The sequence below is a fragment of the Podarcis pityusensis genome (genome assembly GCF_964106645.2).
Source record: "Podarcis pityusensis genome assembly, chromosome: 4".
Classification (NCBI taxonomy): domain Eukaryota; kingdom Metazoa; phylum Chordata; class Lepidosauria; order Squamata; family Lacertidae; genus Podarcis; species Podarcis pityusensis.
The window spans coordinates 38,508,893-38,528,243 of NC_138027.1; the positions used below are offsets into that span (position 1 = coordinate 38,508,893).

At 40.0% G+C, this 19,351-nt stretch overlaps 1 protein-coding gene across 3 annotated transcripts; it reads left to right on the forward strand.

Moving 5' to 3' along the window:
- The first annotated feature begins 247 nt into the window (after positions 1–247).
- On the forward strand, positions 248–19,049 carry ZNF654 (zinc finger protein 654). 3 transcript variants are annotated; one of them, XM_081002654.1, is made up of 9 exons: positions 248–443; positions 7,904–8,049; positions 10,252–10,333; positions 11,193–11,328; positions 12,313–12,515; positions 14,049–14,188; positions 14,587–14,728; positions 15,816–18,112; positions 18,439–19,049. In XM_081002654.1, exons 1-8 carry the CDS (start codon positions 312–314, stop codon positions 18,102–18,104), a joined length of 3,270 nt encoding a protein of 1,089 aa, XP_080858780.1. In that variant the 5' UTR covers positions 248–311; the 3' UTR covers positions 18,105–18,112; positions 18,439–19,049. The 3 variants fall into 3 exon arrangements, with proteins under 3 accessions (XP_080858780.1, XP_080858781.1, XP_080858782.1); XM_081002655.1 differs by having other exon boundaries at positions 15,816–18,093; positions 18,417–19,049; XM_081002656.1 differs by lacking the exon at positions 248–443 and having other exon boundaries at positions 8,012–8,053; positions 10,255–10,333.
- Positions 19,050–19,351: the final 302 nt, after the last annotated feature.

A 19,351-nucleotide genomic window follows, 5' to 3' on the forward strand; every position in this document is an offset into this window, starting at 1 on the left:
GAGGGGGTTGATCGATAGGGCCTCACGCCAATCAGAATGTGGGTCTGAAAGTTCAGCCGCGGATAGGGAGGTGCGTTTCCCAATCAGGAGCCGGAGAGCCGGAGCTGTGCCGAAATTAAACGGCCGGAGGGTCGGAGGTTGCGGGGGCCCGTGGCGGCTGATTGGCAAGCGAGCTCGCCAGTAAGGACGGCCCGTGGGGGGTGGTGCCGGAATTGAGGAACGCCGCGACAGGGGGCGGGCCATCCGGCGGATCGGGAGCACAGGGGAGGGGAGCTGGAGGAGCTCGGTACGCGCAGGGCGGCCGGAGCAGCATGGCGGAAGACGAGAGCGATCAGGAGTCAGAGAGGCTCGGCGAGGAACTGGAGGCCATTGCCGGGCCGCGGCTTCCCACCGGCTTGTCCCCGGCCTTGAGCAGCCAGTATTATTGCTACCGCTTCTGCCAGGTGAGGCGCTGGCCCCGCCCCCTGGAGGCTGACACCTTGCGGGGTGGGGGTGGGCTGGGGAGGCGGACAGAAGGACAGGGGCGGCCGGGGAGGAAAAGCTGCTCGGCGTCGGGTCCCCTGCGGGTGGTTCTCTTGGAGGCGCTTCGCGGGGGCGGACCAACCGCCGGAGGGGGCGACGCTGAGGGCCCCTTTCTCGGCCAAAGCGAGGCGCCGTTCTCCGGGCCCCTGTTCGCTCCCCCCACCCCTCACGGGCGACGACCGGGCGCTTGGGAAGCTCCTTCATTTTCTCTCCCATTCCTCTAGTCTCCCCTCAGGTCAGTTTCTCCCCTCGGGAATAGCGAGGTTCACGGGCTCGTGGTTGGCCCTCCCTTCTTTTATTGTGAGAGGGAACAGTGATTTGTGTGGGGTGTCAACAGTGGAGCTCGGCCTGACCTTTTCATTCCCCCCCCCTCCCTTCCCGGCGCTGTCGCGGTGGGGGTGCTGGGGAGGAGGGAGGGAGGGAGGGAGGGGGCTTCTCTCCCCGCCCTCTCCGCCCGCCGGTCGGGCAGTTAGTTAGTTGCCAGGGTGGCGCGCGGGGGTCCCCGTGAGGTCAGGGCTTGGCGGAGGGGGTGCGAGTTGTTTGCAAGTGGTGAGGCAAAAAGGAGCAGGAGGAGACAGATAGGTTTGTTCTCCTCCGGGGAAAGTCTTTCCTGGCCTGTCCTTCCTATCTTTTAATAATAATAATAATAATAATAATAATAATAATAATAAGGCTTCCTTGCCACGGGAGAAAAAAAAAATGCGGTCCGAGGAAAATGGTTGGTGGCAAACTAGTTTGCGTTGCTGGTGCTGTTTGTTAGGAGAGGTAGCTGTCTCTGAAGGCTTTTGTTCCCTGGGGAAGAGGAAGAAGAGGAGGACCATGGTTGGTTGAATGGTCTTGTTTTATTAAACAACTGCTTGGTTCGTATTATTTGAAACATCGCTCGGCTGCTATTTCTACAAGGTATCTTATGACACAAACAGCGCTGTGCAGTGCGTGCTTGAGGTGACGTTCACCCTATTTAGCGAAACTTACTTGCAGGTGTGTATGCTCATTGGAATCAATCAGGTTTTTTTTTCCTCCTGGAGTCAATTGTTCTAATGAATTATTTGCTTAATTTTGAAACACTTGCTGTTCAACTATTTACCAGGTTTGGAACATTTTTAAAGCAGTTTCAAGAGCCTAAAGATGATAAATGACAGCTAAATGTCATTGCTACATTGTTTGCATTTTTGTAGGTTGCTTGTATATAAGGCAACAGCGATTCAAAATTGACTGGATGGCAAAGTATTGACTTGGTGGCCAAATAAAAAACAATTTTTGCTATTCTTATTTTGTATTTAAATTATTTGGGATGGATTCCTGTTACCCGCTTACCTGGAAGTAAGTGAACTCATTGAGTTTTAATTCTGACTAGACATGTTCATATTGGGTTGTTAATGCAAAGGTAATCAGAAGATAGTTTTTATTTCACGCTGGCCATGCATTTTATATAAATAGTATATCAAATGCTTGACTAATAGATTATTGTAAACACCATAGCTTTGTAACCTGTGTTAGGCACTTTTGATTGTGGTGTAGTGACAAGAACAGGCAGAAGCTCACAACTGTAACTATATGCTAGGTGCTTCTCTCCCCTTCCCTAATAGCATGCAGACGGGGAAAAAATGCCAGTGTATAAAATGCTATGCTTTGGAGTAAGACTGCTGATAGAAACTAACTTGCAAATCTTTAGCTAGCTACATCTTGTGTGCTGATACCCTTTAAAGAATCCTTTCTGTAATCCTTTCTTCGTAGCTTTTGATTTTTAAAAACTAGATTTAATAGGACTGTGAATGGCCCAGTATTTGTTTCTCTCTCATTCCCCATTCTTTCAAACACATAGATTGTATGCACTGAGAGTTCATCTATTCCACACGTACAGTGCTATGTTAGTTGGTGAAAAATCTGGCTGGCATGGTAAAACTTGCAGTTTTAAACAGTCTTCATTGATAAACATTTAGACTTCCAAATCAGTGTGTTTAGGGCTGGAATGGAAATCTACTTAACCTGCCTTTCTATTTTTTATTGGCTTCATATCCTCCATTTTCTGTTTAAACCAGGCAGTGTTGTGCCTTTCCACTGTCACTGTTTCCTTGGCTCTTTTCTCATACAAGATCTGTCTTGTCTTGTAAGGTGTATTTTTCTCTGTCTCTGGTGTGAAGAGGCTTAGGTATGGAAGGCCTTGCTAGCTGCTTCGGCCAGGCAGTGTTGCAAACTCGCTTGTGCACTCATTGTGTACAACCCTGTGAATATGTTCCTGACTGGTGTAGAGTAGTTTTAAAATGATATACAAAGTTACTGAATTATTACTATAAATTTCCACAATTGGATGCTCAGGGTAAAGTAGTTGGTATAAAATGACAATTTTAATAAATTCCAATAACACATACATTGCTGTGTGCTTGATATGGAAAAGTGTGTGGCTATTAATTTGCGTGAGTCTGACTGTCATATATATGTATTGACAAGCAGTACCTTGCAGTCAAGTTTTTTTATATAAAAAAAACCTTAAGAAAAATGATGCCTTAAACTGGAAGAAGGAGACAGTGTTATTACAAGAAAGCAATAGTGAAACAGAGCTAAAGGAAGCTGTGCTTTTTCATGGCTACAATTCCTATTTCTTATCAAATGGGACTGGAGGATTTAGTTGTCATAACTAGCTTATGCGTAAGCAACGGGTGTTCCTAACTTTGACATTGATTTTGCAATTTGATGTTGAGTAACACACCTGTTCAGTTAGTAATGTTTGTAGGTAGAGGATATGCATAACACATTTCAGGATCCAAGTTTGGAGCTGGTTTTTAGTCTTTGGGCATTTTAGTTTACATGAACATAATCTGATTAATATTATTCTACTAAAATATTTCCTTGATGGTAAGTACTTTATGGCAGGTGCTCATTTACCTTGCAAGCTCTGAGTTCTGAAATTTGAGATAGGCCTTTATAGAAACAGTGAACTTAGCTGCTACTTACAGGATTTCTTATTTTCATCAACTACTCCCTTTGGCTAGAGCTGACTATATTTTTGCAGCATCTTAGCAATACTATCCTGTTTTCATATACAAGATTCTGGCTGGAATCCTGTGCATACTTATCAACAAGCAAGTCCTACTGAACACAGTGGGATTTGGTAGAATTGCACTGTTTGTCTCATTTCTCAGTAGATGCTGAGTCTTTTAAATAACTTCTGAAGACCAAGAGTTAAAAGGGCATTTTAAACAGCTTTGTGTTTAATAACTCACCAGGAAGGTGTGTATGTAATTTTGTTCCCCCTCAGCCAGTCTTATTTGGTTTCCGTGTTGTCTGAGGAGAAAAAGAAGTCTTTCAACTAGCATAACTGATAAAAAGCTAGTTAGTATCTTGTGTTCCCGTGCTGATCATAGAGAAAGGGGCTTCCCTTGCTCTGCAGCTATCATGGGACCAGGCTACTGGCTTCTTCCTGTGTTCTTTGACTTTTAAATAGTGCTACAATGTGTTCTTTGCTTTCATAGTGAAAGGTGCATTCATGATTGTTAAACTTGTAAATCATAAAACAAGTAGTTCTGCAGATGTTGCTGGACTACAGATCCTACCATCCCTATTGGCCATTCCAGCTCGGGTTTGTAGGATTTGGATTCCAGCCACATCTGGAAGCCCACACGTTCCCCATCTTGGCTGTAAACATTTCTCCTACTTCTTCATACATTGTTTAACTGGCTGATAATCTGTAAGAGCATAACTTTAATATCTTTGCTCTTGCTTATAGTTGTTGGTTCAAAATACCTTGTATTTTTACATTTTCTCCATAGCATATAATTATGTGTATATGCAATAGAGTAACTTTGAATTGCAAATTTTATCTCATAGTAAATCTAGCCTATTCTAGACTGAGTGAGGAAATATATAAGAGAAAACATTAAGCTTTTTTAAAATAGTATACTATGCTAGAAATGTCACAGGGTAGCCTTCAGCTCTTTACAGGCAGGTAAACCTCTGTGACCAAAGGACTACTTCAAGATGTGCAGTTGAAGTGTAAGCTGGTTTTGGGTGCTGATCTTTAGATAATGTGCTACAAGTAAAACAGCTAGTTATTTAACATCTAGACCTTCTTGGCTGCGAGTCCTAGAAAACCTGCTCTCTGCCTTGCAGGCCTTTTCCCACCTAGCCTGGGAGGGCAGGGCTCTGACTGACTCCAGCTGCAAAGGTTGAGGCTGCTAAGCAGACTCTTGGGTTAGGGTGTTGTTTAGGGCAGGCATGGCCAAACTTGACCCTCCAGATGTTTTGGGACTACAGTCCCCATCATCCCTGACCACTGGTTCAGTTAGCTAGGGATGATGGGAGTTGTTGTCCCAAAACATCTGGAGGGCCAAGTTTGGCCATGCCTGGTTTAGGGGTTTTGTTGGGGGTGGGGTTGTTGCAGTTTTTAATATATTTTTTGTACCTTATTTTAGATCATATTATGATTTATGTGGAAATTGTTTAATCTGATTGTGTACTTTTTATGTTTTTTATGTTGTAAGTTGTCATGAGCATGGTTTTAACTTTGGAAAGGCAGCATACAAATAAAATTATGTATATATGTATCTGATGCCAGCTGACTTATACAATGGAACCTCATATTACGTACTGCCCTCCTTACGAATGCTTCGGGTTACGAGCTCCACTGACCCGGAAGTAGATGCTCCTGGTTATGAACTTTGCCCCAGGATGCAAGCGGAAGTCGCACGCTGGCGGCGCAGTAGCAGCAGGAAGTGCCATTAGTGAAAGTGCGCCTCATGTTAAGAATGGTTTTGGGTTGCAAACGGACCTCCGGAACGGATTAAGTTTGTAACCAGACGTGCCACTGTACCTGGTAGGTTGCTACCTGTTATCATGAAATCATCTCTCTTCTAGCCGAATTCCTAAGTGATATTGGTGGGGGTAACAAGTGTCATTTCAACCATTCCCATTGATGATGATGATGATGATGATGATTTATTATTTATACCCTGCCCATCTGGCTGGGTTTCCCCAGCCACTCTGAGCGGCTTCCAACAAAAGATTAAAAGTACATTAAAACATCAGTCGTTAAAAACTTCCCTAAATAGGGCTGCCTTCAGATGTATTCTAAACCTCAGATACAGTGGAACCTTGTGTTACGGACGGGATCCGTTCCAGAGGCCCATCCGTAACACAGAACTGACGCAAGCCAAAGTGTCGCGTCTGTGCCCACGCACAGCGCGATTTAGTGCTTCTTTGCATGTGCGAGCAGCAAAGCCTGGAAGTAACCCATTCTGGTACTTCCTGGTTGCCGCAGGATGCAACACGAAAACACGTAACCTGAAGCGGACGCAACATGAGGTATGACTGTAGTTGTTAATTTCTTTGACATCTGATGGGAGGGCGTTCCACAGGACGGGCGCCACTACTGAGAAGGCCCTCTGCCTGGTTCCCTGTAACTTCGCTTCTTGCAGTGACGGATCCGCCAGAAGGCCCTTGGTGTTGGACCTCAGTGTCTGGGCTGAATGATGGGGGGTGGAGACGCTCCTTCAGGTATACTGGGCCCGATGCCATTTAGGGCTTTAAAGGTCAGCACCACCACTTTGAATTGTGCTCGGAAACGTACTAGGATTACGACTGCTGCAGTTAGTATGGCCATGTTAAAAAGAATTATAAATTACTGCAGTATTGTTTCTGGAGAAAATGCATGTCATGCCTGCCATCTATTTATGTTAAAAACATATATGCTTAATTTTTATTAACAGATTTGGATCAATTTAGTCCTAACCAGCAAAAAAGCCTATGGGAAGAAATGGAAATGGGACATAAATCAACCTCTTCACTGTGTGAAGCTTCATTGGTTGTCTCCGGGATTGGCTAGGCTCATTTGACAGCAGCAAGAAAACAAGCCTTTAATGTTATTGGCCCTGTCCTATGGAAAGCAATACCAGTAAAGTTTCAACAGACTTTAATCTTTAAATGTCTGCTGAACTTTTCTATGCCACCAAGCATATTTAATGTTTTTATTAAAATAAATGAATGAACACGGTTGATTCAACCTCATAATCTACATGCAAACACAGATTCTGTCCCCTCTGTAGTTAATATGTTGCATATTCCATTGTGTTTGCAAATGCAAGGCACACTCAACATATTCATTTAAATACTGCTTTAAATATTATTTGAACAAGTTGTGCAGCTTCTGCAATATATACTTGATGCTGAATACCCTCCTCATCACTAGACCTGGTAGTAAAATATTCAAAGCAGTAAAAACTGAATGGGAGGAGTTGCCTTATTCAATGATGGCCACTTCATGTTGATGATCTCTAGCAGGCCACCCCACTGCCCTCCCTTCAAGTATTCATTCTTATCCCCCCCCTCCAACCACCCCTCCTGTCTTTATTAGTCCATCCGTCTTGTTGGAGGATGTGTGGAAGAACTGCTTGTTACTAAATGCCTGCAAGCACCTTTGTTCCCTCTCCCTGGCAAGAGCACACACCAGCTCGCTCAAAACAAAGAGCCCCAAATAAGCATTCCTTCCTAAGACTTGACCTTATTGGTGCCGACAGGTAAAATGAGATTTCTAAGTGCAGTTTTTCAAAAGATAATTTGTTAATATGATATTTGATCAGCATTGAAGCCCACGCATATCCATTAGGTTGGTGGTGGTCTACCTCTCACTCTTTGTTCCTTCTTTTGCTTTGTTTTCTCTTCAGGCTACCCTTTATTTTCTATTTCTTTGCTATATCTTGCTTGTTAGCTCTTTCTGAATGTTATGGAGAGGATGGATGCAATGAGGTGGTGTGTTTATATCAAATACATATTTAAAAAATAAATACAGTAATGCTATTTGGTGAAAAAATTCCAGCCCGTCACTGAGATGGGTAATGAAACATTCCAAAAGTAAAAAAAGTCAGGACAAATAGTTGTTGGGTCCCAGTAGTTTTTCTGTGTATGTAGGCACACTTGTTTATATTGTGCCTGTGTTAGCAGTCCTCAGTTTCATCCAGATCTAGTTCTTGTTTATCAGAGTTCCTGTCCTGTCTCAAATTGTTGTAATTTTTGGTAGCAATTTTATTGACCCTGACAGTGGACTGCCCATTTGCCAAATACAGTGGTACCTCTGGTTACGTACTTAATTCATTCTGGAGGTCCGTTCTTAACCTGAAACTGTTCTTAACCTGAAGCACCACTTTAGCTAATGGGGCCTTGCGCCGGTGCCGCCGTGCAATTTCTCTTCTCATCCTGAAGCAAAGTTCTTAACCCGAGGTAATATTTCTGGGTTAGAGGAGTCTGTAACCTGAAGTGTATGTAACCCGAGGTACCACTGTATTACAAAAGAGATCCCCATGGCTTTGCAACTTGTTAGGATTCCTCTTTGTTCTAATTTTGACCATATTTAATTTGTACTCTTTCTTCCCTTTTCCCCTGCCAATAGGTTGTGGAAGACTATGCTGGAAGATGGCAGGTTCCTCTGCCACAGCTTCAAGTGCTTCAGACAGCGCTCTGTTGTTTCACATCTGCTTGTGTATCATTCCCAACTGATTGTGAGCACGTGCAGTATGTGCTGAGTAGCTTAGCCTTGTAAGTATTATTATTTCACTCTTCATCCTGTAAGATTCCAACGTTGTGAACAAGTAAAAGTGCTAAACTATATCATAAAATATATAATGAAACCATAAAGAATAGTTTGAGGCCTCAGCAAACCTGTACAACTGGTTAATAAAAATGCCTGGGAAAATAGAAACAGAACAACTTCAGCAGAACATGTCAAAGCAAAATATTTGTTTCTCCTATTTCTGTCCTAATTTTCTGGATAATTCATCACTTGAGAAATGCATAGTCAATGACAACTCTGTGTATTTTCTGAGTTAAGTGTTGTGAAGAAGATTAATCTCTCATTCCCCCCCCCCCATGCAAAAATCAATGGTTGTTGTCATAACCATTTCACAAGTTTCAGTTTGTAACTAACAATATCCTCCTGTGTGTTCACATGTAAGGCTGGGATTGGCCTATATATATTATTGGGTGATAGTTCTCATTTTCCACATGTTAATTAATCTAGCTCTATGATAGATTTGGGGGGGGGGGTGTGGATTTTCCCTTGTGAATTTAAGACGTGAAACAGAGCTGAAGATTTCATAGAAAAGCTAGTTTTAGATGGGATGGTGTTATTACTATTTTTAAAAGAAACTTAATTGTTGATATGCCATATTAGGATGTTTGCTTATTTTAAATTGGAAACCAGCTCAAGCACTTGATAAACCTGCTTTGAGCATTTTTTAAAAAATGATGATCAAAATAATCTGTGATCAGACTGAAATACCTTTTATTTTTAATCCCCTGTCTGCCTCACGTCTGCCACCTCTGTAAATAATAGTTGTGTTCAGATTGACTTGTGAGTCACAAGTTCCTGTACAGTCTCTGTTTTGAAATACTGAAAGCTCAATCTTGTCTCTTTTTGATACATATCAGCCAGTATCAGCTGCCAGTGCAGAGTATGTACTGGGTGTGGGAGAGGTTTTCCTTGGCTGGTGAAGACTAGGAGACACTTGGCTAGTTGCTGGCTGGAATTACCAGTCTCTTCCTTAGGCACTGCACATTAAAAAGCTCAAATCTGTAGTTGATCAATATTGATGTAGTTTCTTTAAGTGTTCTATACCTTAACTAGATTTCCGTATTTTTACAATGATGCTTCAGTACTTTTGTTCACCACGGCAAGTATGACACTGCTTTCTGAAGAATGTAGCAAGCTGCCAGCCTTCCTCCCAACTTTGAAGCGGCATAGGGATAGAGATAACCCTGGCATTTACACAGAAATCTCCAGCTTGAAGGTTTTGAGCAGGCATAGGCAAACTCGGCCCTCCAGATGTTTTGGGCTTACAATTCCCATCATCCTTGACCACTGGTCCTGTTAGCTAGTGATGGTGGGAGTTATAGTCCCAAAACATCTGGAGGGCTGAGTTTGCCTGTGCCTGGTTTTGAGGAAGAATTTTGGCTTCCAGATGTGTTCATTTATGCCTTTAAATTTTGCCTGTGAACTAAAATAATCAGCACTTTTGTTTGAGGTACTGTTTGTGTCACGAATGCCTTAGCAGAGGCTTGTAAAAGAAGTTACTTGTATTTTTGGCAGGAAGGCCAGAATGGATAGTGAAACATGTTTGGAACTTCCCTTGCAGATTCCTATAAGGGTTGCTTCTCATAATACCACATGCATTTGGGATCATTAGGTTAGATTATCCAGGAAGCTGGAGTTGACTGGCTCTCTCTCCTCTTAGGTTCCGCAATCTTGAGGATTGCCCACTGCGTAGCCATTATGAAGTTGAATACTGATAGGACTGAATTAATACTGACTGGCAAGCCATGTGCAATACGAGGGAAGGGATAGTCAGAATTAATGCTGACTTCATAGCAGAAATGGGGATTCTGTGGCCGTCCAGATGCTGCTGAACTACAGTTATTGTCATCCCCAACCACTGAACATTCTTGCTGGCAGGAGTTGGAATTCAGGAGCTTCTGGACAGCCACAGGTTCCCAGTCCCTTCCTATCTCAGTCACACAAGTTTCATCTTCATGATACATAAGTGAGAACATATGCTAGTGCTCTAGTATATTCAGTGGCTTCCTTATGTGTTCTGATGCAATTCAGGGTGCTTGTTGATATAAAGCCCACAGGGGCTAGTGTCACATTGGTGCTTAGTTTAAAATTCTGCGCTTAAAACTTGTGAACTAAATATGTCTTCATTTTTTGCCTCGTTTTTGATTCCTAATTGCTTTGATTTTTAGGAGTTTTTTTGAATTGCTGCTGTTCTTTGGAAAGGATGAATTCTATGAAGATCCTTTAAAAGATATGCTGGGCTCAATCCAGGTAATTTATTGTTCATATGTTTGAGGAAAGGCTATTATTACAGTTTTCAGAGTATGTGACAGAGACTCAGTAAGCAAAAAGTAGCCTCCTGCTTTGAAAAATCTTAAAATTGAGAAATGAGATCACTGGTAAATATTTTATGTTATGATCAGTAAGATTAGCTTTTTATGCTAAACTTCCCTAGGACAAGGATGGCCAACTTTTTTCAGCCTGTGACTTTGGATCCCACAGTTACAGTGTTGTGTCCTCACATGCACACTGGGAAAGTACAGTAGAAAACAATTTTTTAGTGCTAAATGACAAGGTGCTTACAGGGAGCTGTCAATTGGAAATAAGCCTGAGAGTCACACAGCTTTTTGCCAGGCCAATACCATTCTCTGATGTCTTTCTTGTAGCCTTTTCACTCACCAAGAACACTGAGCACTTTGGGCTTGCCTCCCAGCATTGCCACTGCCATCTCAGCCTTCACCCTGTGACGCAATGAGAGAATGTTGCAGAAGTCTCTGTGATATATTTGTGTGCTGCTGGGGGTGTTGGGGAAGGAAAGCTTGAGAGAGCTAGTCAAGGTGCATTGAGAAGGGTAACCTGAACACATTACTGGCCAGCACTCTGACCTAGTCAAGATATCTCTTTTATCTTCATTTTTTAAAATTTTTATTTTAAACTTTGAAAATACGAATGTAAACAACGGAAAAGGTTGCCCTTAACTCATGACATAAGCTAAACGAGAATTAATGCTTTAAATGTATTTTACCCTGTGTGTATATGGAATTATATTAAATTATGCAATTTATTTATGAAAAGACAAACAAAGCTCAGTCCACTTGATGTATTAAAGAAATATTTGTATCCATTTTAGGAATGTCAGAACCTCTTGAGCAGATACGGAAGCGTTAATTTGGAGTTGGTGACTCGAATTATCAGAGATGGAGGGCCTTGGGAAGATCCTATATTACAAGCTGTCCTTAAAGCAAAGCCAGTTTCTCAGGAGTTGGGTACTAAACTTTTTTCCATAAATAGACCAAAATAGTACCACAGAGAAATGTCCTAAATCATGATATCTGCTTATAATTTTATGTAACTTCATTTGCAGGTTGTCTGTCACTCATTTTATACTGGGGATAGCAGGGTAGAATTGACATTTATAATTTCATTATTTTTCCCCCCAAAACGGAATTTCTCTTCCTCCCTGCTGTATCATTATTCCCAGGGCAGCCGACAGTTATGGAAAAGAAAGAAAAAAGAACACCCCATAAAATCACATAACAGAATAAAATGAATTGCCATGGAAATTAAAAGACACGGGTGGAATAAGTGCCCCATGTTATTCTTAATATGAGCACACTAGTCTTGCCCTATTGGCCACTTATACATGTGGAGCTTTCAATTTCTGTGTATTGCTCCTGATGAGCAAAGAGTTCAAAGAACAACTCCATGCATTTCCCCCAGTTGTCTATACAAATCTTCCCCTCACTCAATTGTGAAACATTTGCTTGTATCGGAGTTTGAAATGCAATTGTAATGAAGAATATTGCAGTAAAAGGCTTACAGTTGTCATTAAACAGTCACTGGGGCTGAGTTAATATGAAAGAGGCATGTGGCAGTGGAGGTGATATGCTATTTCCTGTTAATGTAAGAATTTTTATACTGATTTCTAAAGTAGCTGACACCTAACTGACCTCATTCTATTATTAATCTAGATATTTTACCAATTTTTTTTTATTAAATTTGTTAGTTTGTTACAGAAAAAACATACTTAGTACAGGTAAAAATACAGTATAATATAACCAGATTTACACAAAAACATGTGCAATTCATAAATATGCAAAGCAATTTGTTGGGAGGTTGACCTAGCATAATTTGTTAACTTTAACAGAAGCTCTTACCTTACATCTTTATAAAATAGAACTTTTTGTTTAACCTATGTTGCAATTTAAGATTTTTGTAATCTAACTGTTTTTTTCATTTGTTTTTACCAGTTAACAAATATTTAAGCTCTGAAAACCCACTGTTCTTTGAATTGCGTGCCAGATACCTTATTGCCTGTGAACGCATCCCAGAGGCAATGGCTCTAATCAAATCTTGCATGAATCATCCAGATATTAGTAAAGACCTTTACTTCCATCAAGCATTTTTCATGTGTCTTTATATGTCACCACTGGAAGACCAGCTTTTTCAAGAGGTACTGTTCAACACATTTTTGTGCTTAACAATATAGCTTAATGTTTTGATGATAATTGATATTTGATAATTGATATTATAGCAAAGTAGACAAATGGTAAAACAAGGATGTTTTAAAATCAAATTCCTGCACTAAATATCAAACTTTGTACAGAATATAATTTCTGAAGAGCAATAGAAGCTGTTTCCATCCTAATGCTAGCATTGCACTACCCCTACTCCAGAACTGGATGTTCATAGTTGGTGTGATGGGGGCCATATAGAAGTAAATGGAGAGGTGAAATTGATGGGACCAAATTGCAAGCAGTTCCTGATGAGATCCATGTTTTCTCATGGCGTGGGGGGGAGTGAGTGAGAGAAAACGGTTTATAGTGTTAATTAATGTTATTTAAAACATAAAACAGTTTTAAAACATGTTAGGCTGGAACAGTATTAATTGTTAGTCTTCTCAATGGAATCCCATAGCAGTGGCACTAAATTTCCTGCAACACTGGCAACCATGCTGCTGAAAGCTAGTGCCTTCTTTTGCTTGCGAGTTATTGAAATGCTGTATGTAAGGTTAAAGGTAAAGGACCCCTGGATGGTTAAGTCCAGTCAAATGCAACTATGGGGTACAGCCCTTATCTCACTTCGGGCTGAGGAAGCCGGCGTTTGTCTGCAGACATCTTTCCGTGCTATGTGGCCAGCATGACTAAACTGCTTCTGGTGCAATGGGACACCATGACGAGTGCCAGAGTGCATGGAAATGCCATTTACCTTCCCATCACAGTAGTACCTATTTATCTACACGTACTGCTATGTTTTTGAACTGCTAGGTTGGCAGAAGCTGGAACAGAACAACAGGAGTTCACCCCTCGCGCGGATTCAAACTGCCAACCTTCTGATTGGCAATCCCAAGAGACTCAGTGGTTTAGACCTTGTTCAGAAACAGTGTTGATGCAGAAAAAATGTATGCCTCAGGCAGTGATGAGTCTAAAACATGGTCTCCAATTCTCTAAATAGTCATCTTATACACAGATAGCATGCATACATTAGTAATTTATTCTGGAATTAAAATAATACTTGATACTATCTTAGTCACTCTGCTACAAAACTAATAAGGTAGCAATTTTTACTCTGTTACAATCTATAGTTTTACATAGGTTTGAATAAAAATACATCAATTTACAGCAAGTTATAGTTTACTGCTAAACTTCCATCACAAGTTTCTGTGTGTGTTAATATTATGAAGTTATTTTCTTATCCCTTTTAATGTTGTTACTGAACGTTTTTGGGATGCATTTTACTGAAATCAAATTTCCAAACTAGCTGCTTACAAGGGTCAAATATATGTTGCATAGAAACTGCCTTAATATACTTCCATTCTAAAATAAAAATCTAGGCAACATTCCCAATCCTAACCCAAAATAAAATTGGCATTCATATTTGACAGCAATCGCTCTAGTAGCAGCAGTTTGAGGATTCCAATTACTGTTAAATGGTGAGCATTAATGTTACTAGACTTACTCAAATGGATCTCATTTTGATTGTATAGCATTTGCTGAGGACTGATTGCAAGAATGGCACTGAAATCATCTGCAACATTGCAAAGGAAGGGAAGACTGCCTTAGCCTTGTACCTTTGTGAATCATTCCTTATTCCACAGCTCAAAAAGGGAGAGATGTATTGCATATGGTAAATACTTTATCTCTCATAATATTCTGTTATGGTAACATAATATCTGCAGGTTGTAGATTCATATTGCTACTAAAGACTAGTAGAAGTATAACTTATAGTTGTAACTAATACATAGTCAAGATTTCACTTTTCTGAATTGCTGTTGAAGATACCCGTACAGCATGGGATATACTGCATATTCTCTCTCTCTCTCTCTCTCTCTCTCTCTCTCTCTCTCTCTCTCCCTCTCTCTCCCTCTCTCTCTCTCTCTCTCTCTCTGCGTGCGTCTGCGTTTATAATCCTGAGTTATATGTAAATTACTGTGTTCTTAGTAGCATAATTACTCTTTTATAAATATTTCACTTACAGAATTGCTGTTTGAGCTTCTTGCTAACAAACCACTTTCTGTTTTATAGGGAGCTGATCTTTATTTGGAGTAAACTGCAGCTTAAATCTAATCCATCAAAACAAGTATTTGTAGAGCAATGCTACCACCTCCTAAGGATAGCTACAAACATAAGAGTTATATTCCCTTTCATGAAAGTTATTAGGGATGAAGTAAGTTATTGTTTCTTGCAAACTTCTTTTTTTTTAAAAAAATACTAGATTCCACCACGGCTATGAATAATTATTGTACACAGAGTACAGTTGCATAATAGAACTTTTAGTTTAAATGTCAGGAAATTGTTTATAGATGCTGCAACTGAGATAGGAGCATTGCAGACATAACTCTTAATCATAATTAATGCTAACCACTATTTTAATCCTGGTTAAGATCCAAAACATACAGTGAAATCATGGTTTAGTTTGCAGCAGAAATGTACACAGTGCCACTACTGAAACTTGTAGTTCTTTGTCTGTATAGGGACATAAGATCAAGTGGTGTTTAAACAGAAACTTTGAAGATTGTTTTTATTGCATCTAGCTTGTTAGTTTTTTGCATTCTGTAAATTTATTTGAGAAAAATGCATTTAAAAAATAATAATCTTCCAGTGTTACTTGTCTATATTGCCATTGTTACTTATGCCATCAAGTATTTATTCAATAACTTTATTACTCATTTCATTGCACTATAATGTAGGCATACTTCAATAAGATGCATACATTATATGTGCATCTGAAGATTGTGTGTTGCACCATAAGGGAAATATGTCTCTTCCTCACTTTTACATCACCATGAAAGTACAACCAGAAGTATTACTTCCTTCTAACATACAGAGGTGCAACTTGGTGCTTTCAGAGGTCTCCTTTATAAATCTGTAACAGTTGTGTGAGTATATGGGAGGCTGCTGTAGCCTCAGGCCATCAGTCTAGCTCATATCAAGGAAGACAACTTCATTGGCCCTTCCCCTGGTGTAATACTCCAATTGAAGGCTTGCTATAATAGTCATGGTGTAATAGAAAACAATAACTGTTGATTAAGAACGTAACATGGCAAAAATAATACTTTGGGGCTAAACAGAAACTTTTTTTTAAACAACATATTTGGCAGGGATGTTTATGCCTGCTCCATTCAGTATATTATAATCTGTAAATAGCTGTAGAATATTATGAGATGTAGAAGGATCCCAGTAAATTGGATTGTCTTTGTGTTCTGGGTTTTGAAAACATTGGTAAGTTATATTGTCTCATTTCTTTTCCATAGGTTGGCAAAGAAGGCCTGCAGATTTGTGTAGAGATATGTGGAAGTGCTCTCCAGTTGGATCTCCGTGATGATCCAAAAATGAAGTGTCTGATATATAAAACCATTGCTCACTTTTTGCCAAATGACTTGGAGATTGTCAGAATATGTGCTCTTTCTGTCTTTTTCCTTGAGCGCACCTTGGAATCATATAGCACAGTTGAACATCTGTATAAATGTGCGGATGAAGAGTACAACGATCAAACCAGTTCTGTACAGAATCGTGTGCGTTTTGAGCTGCTTCCAATTTTGAAAAAGGGCTTGTTCTTTGATCCCGAGTTCTGGAATTTCTTGATGATCAAGCAGAACTGTTTAGCACTGCTAAAGGAGAAAGCATCTGTTGATTTGAATAAAACTACGCCAGGGCATTCTTCTGCACATGTTTCAAAGACACGTCGAGGATTGCGTGGTGATCAAGCCTGTATAGCTGATGTAAACAACACAGAACTTGAGCATGATAGCCCTTCTGGAGCACATGATAATTCCAAGAAAAACCATATAACTCTCAGCTCATCTAAAGTCGATCACAATGTACCAAGGCACCGTTGTGTGTTATGTAACAGGGAATTTCTTGGTGGTCACATTGTGAGGCATGCACAAGCTCATCAGAAAAAAGGCAGTTTTTCCTGTGTAATGTGTCGCAGGAAATTCAGGCAAAAAGGAATAATGCTCAAGCACTTAAAGAATCACATCAAGAAAATGGCAAGGCGTCACCTTGCTGTTACTTGTCATGATCAGGAAACCCCTAATGTAAATGAAATAAACTGTGCCGATACAGGTGTCGCAACTGAAAATGGGAAGTCGGAAAGCTGCAAAGACAGCAAAGTAGAGGTTGTCATCATACCGGATACAAATCAGGAGATGCAGAATTCTGAACTCCTATTTGATATAACTGAAAATCATGATAGTTGCCAGGGTACCATTATTGAAAATGGTAGTTGTGATAGCTGTTCAAATAATACTCCTGAACCAGAAACCATGGGAGGATTTCCAGAAAGTGATAGCAACCTAAATAAAGAGTTGCCTGTACTTCATAAAGTAAATGGTGTGTTATGCCCTCAGAATGACTTTGACATTATGGACCAAGCAGGTAACTTCAAGTGTCCTGCTAATGGCTGTATTAGAGTCTTTAAAAAGATAAGATTTCTGAATAAACATGCCCGGAAAGCTCACCCCTCTGATTTGAAGGTGCAAGAACACATAATGAAGTCTAATAAAGGAAAATGTCGCTTCTGTCAGAGAAAGTTTTTTGATTCTCAACATTTTATTGATCATCTAAAGCAGCATGTTTATCCAAATGTTTATTTTTGTTTACACTTTAACTGCAATCAGAGATTTAAGCTATCCACAGAACTTGCGGAGCATATAAAAAGCCACAGTGAGTTTAAAGCTCAGTGTAACTTTGCACAGTGCGGTAAACTTTTTGAAGATCTTTCGTTGCTGTATGAGCATGAAGCTCAGCATTATTCCAACAAAACTGGTCCTTTGGAAGAAGCTGATGAAAACATTTTTTCAGATACTACTTTGGAATCCCAGTGTAGCATCCAGGAAAAAGAGAGTAGTAATAGTAAAAAGGAGACTGTAATAGACTTGCCAGTTCCAACATGGAAAGCGAGGAAAGATTCTACAGAACCAAAGACTTACATTCAGAGTGAGAAGAAAATTAATAGTGTAATTCCAAATGGGAATGAAAATGCATGTGAAGGTACTGCTACAGTGGTGAACTTGATAGACCAAAAGATACCTGCGGTAGAGCCAAATTCAGAGAACTGTAATGTTACTGACCAACTAGTCAATGGGTATGGTGAACTGGAACAGACTTCTTCAGCATCCCTAGATACTGATTCAGAAAGTGTGATTGACAAAACAAGGACAGAAAATGGATCCGTTCTGCCTGTTTTACAGAACTCTCCTGATACACCACCAAACAGTGTTGCTCAGTTGCCTTCCAAACCAAATCTGATAACAGAAAATACTTCATATGGCTTAATTTTAACAAAGCCTTTTGTTAGACCATTGCCACCAAGTTACCTGGATGAGCGATACATTAGCATGCCAAAACGTAGAAAAACTTTGACTGAGAAAGTAGATACCCATTCAGAACAAGATAAAACTAGTAGCAAATCGGAAAGGTTAAGATGCAGCAAATGCCTGACCACCTACTGTAACTCAGAAGCACTTGAGCTTCACCTTGCACAAAAGAAATGTCGGACACTCTTTGGATTCGATTCAGATGATGAAAGTAAGTTTTGAAATACTAGGTCCATGTATAGTTGTAAAAGCATTAGACAAGATACAGTGGAAACAAGCATGTGCCAGACAAATATTGAAAATGAGTGCGGTACATTTAAGGAGAAATGAATCCAAAATGTTAGGGTAGATAGATGCAAGAAACAATTGAATATAAGCTGTCAGATTTAGAATATAGGCAAGCAAGTTAGTTTGAGTGCTTTTTTAAAGACAGTATTCCGTACTTGTTAAGTAGCTGAATTCCAGTATAAAACAAGAATAGAGAGTACCTCATTGTGTATACTGTAAACATAATAATGTAATATTTGTTCACAGGTGCCTGATCAAATGTTGTGAGAAGATTTCTCAGTGAAGAGTGATGTGGTGGAGCACTACAATATTCTGCATCAGTTGTCTTTCCCTTGTTGGCCTTAATTACAAGAAGTCTGAAGTTACTAAAGAAAATCATGATCTTGCTCACTTGGGTCAGATCTAAGTGACTGTAGGAACTGCAGAATTTGAGTCCAGAAAAACTGTGTTAAAGCCCCCAAAGTACCAGTAATCTAGAAGCCACAAGGTCCTACATGAAGTTCCAGTGTAAGTAAGTTCAAAGTGCAGTAACATACTGAGTGGGAACTAGGGAGAAACACAAGTGGTACATGCCTCTTTCAGATGTGCACAGTCAAAGGAAGCCTGTCTATATTATAACAACTATTTTGAGTCATTCTATTAAATGTCCGTATGCATAAAACCCAGCCAATTAAAAGTTCATCTGTTTGTAGAGGTTGATTATTCTTAGCATTGGCATTTGGCTTATATTGTACTGTACTTTGGAAAGAGAACTTGTGAATGTAACAGAAGATCAGAACATGGCCATATCCTGGTAAAAATGTTAAGGCATACAAAACATGGAAGCATGTCTCAATCTAATATTTCAAAACACAAGCAATTAAACTTCTTTCAAATGCACCAACTTTCCTTTTTTTTTAATATCTGACCCATAGATGACCTCTATAAAGAATGCAGGCGAAGTGAAAAAAATTTAAGTACAGTGTTGGATACATGCAGTTTGAGGCTTAAAAGTAAATGCATATGCTATTGAAGGCAGCTGAACTTGACCTGGAATATAAAATGATTTTTTTATTCAAAGTATAGTTATTATGTTGGTACAGTTGATATCTTGAAAGACCAGTTTCCTCTATAAAGTGAGCTACTTGGTGGTTGTTTTTTAAAAAGATACATTTCCAACTTATCTAGAGTCCCACGAGATT

Bases quoted from the DNA above. Each gene is read 5' to 3' on its own strand.
- ZNF654 (XM_081002654.1), top strand. From the start codon at position 312: ATGGCGGAAGACGAGAGCGATCAGGAGTCAGAGAGGCTCGGCGAGGAA. The intron at 444-7,903 runs GTGAGGCGCTGG...CCCTGCCAATAG, and splicing joins ATTGCTACCGCTTCTGCCAG to GTTGTGGAAGACTATGCTGG. The intron at 14,729-15,815 runs GTAAGTTATTGT...TCTTTTCCATAG, and splicing joins TGAAAGTTATTAGGGATGAA to GTTGGCAAAGAAGGCCTGCA.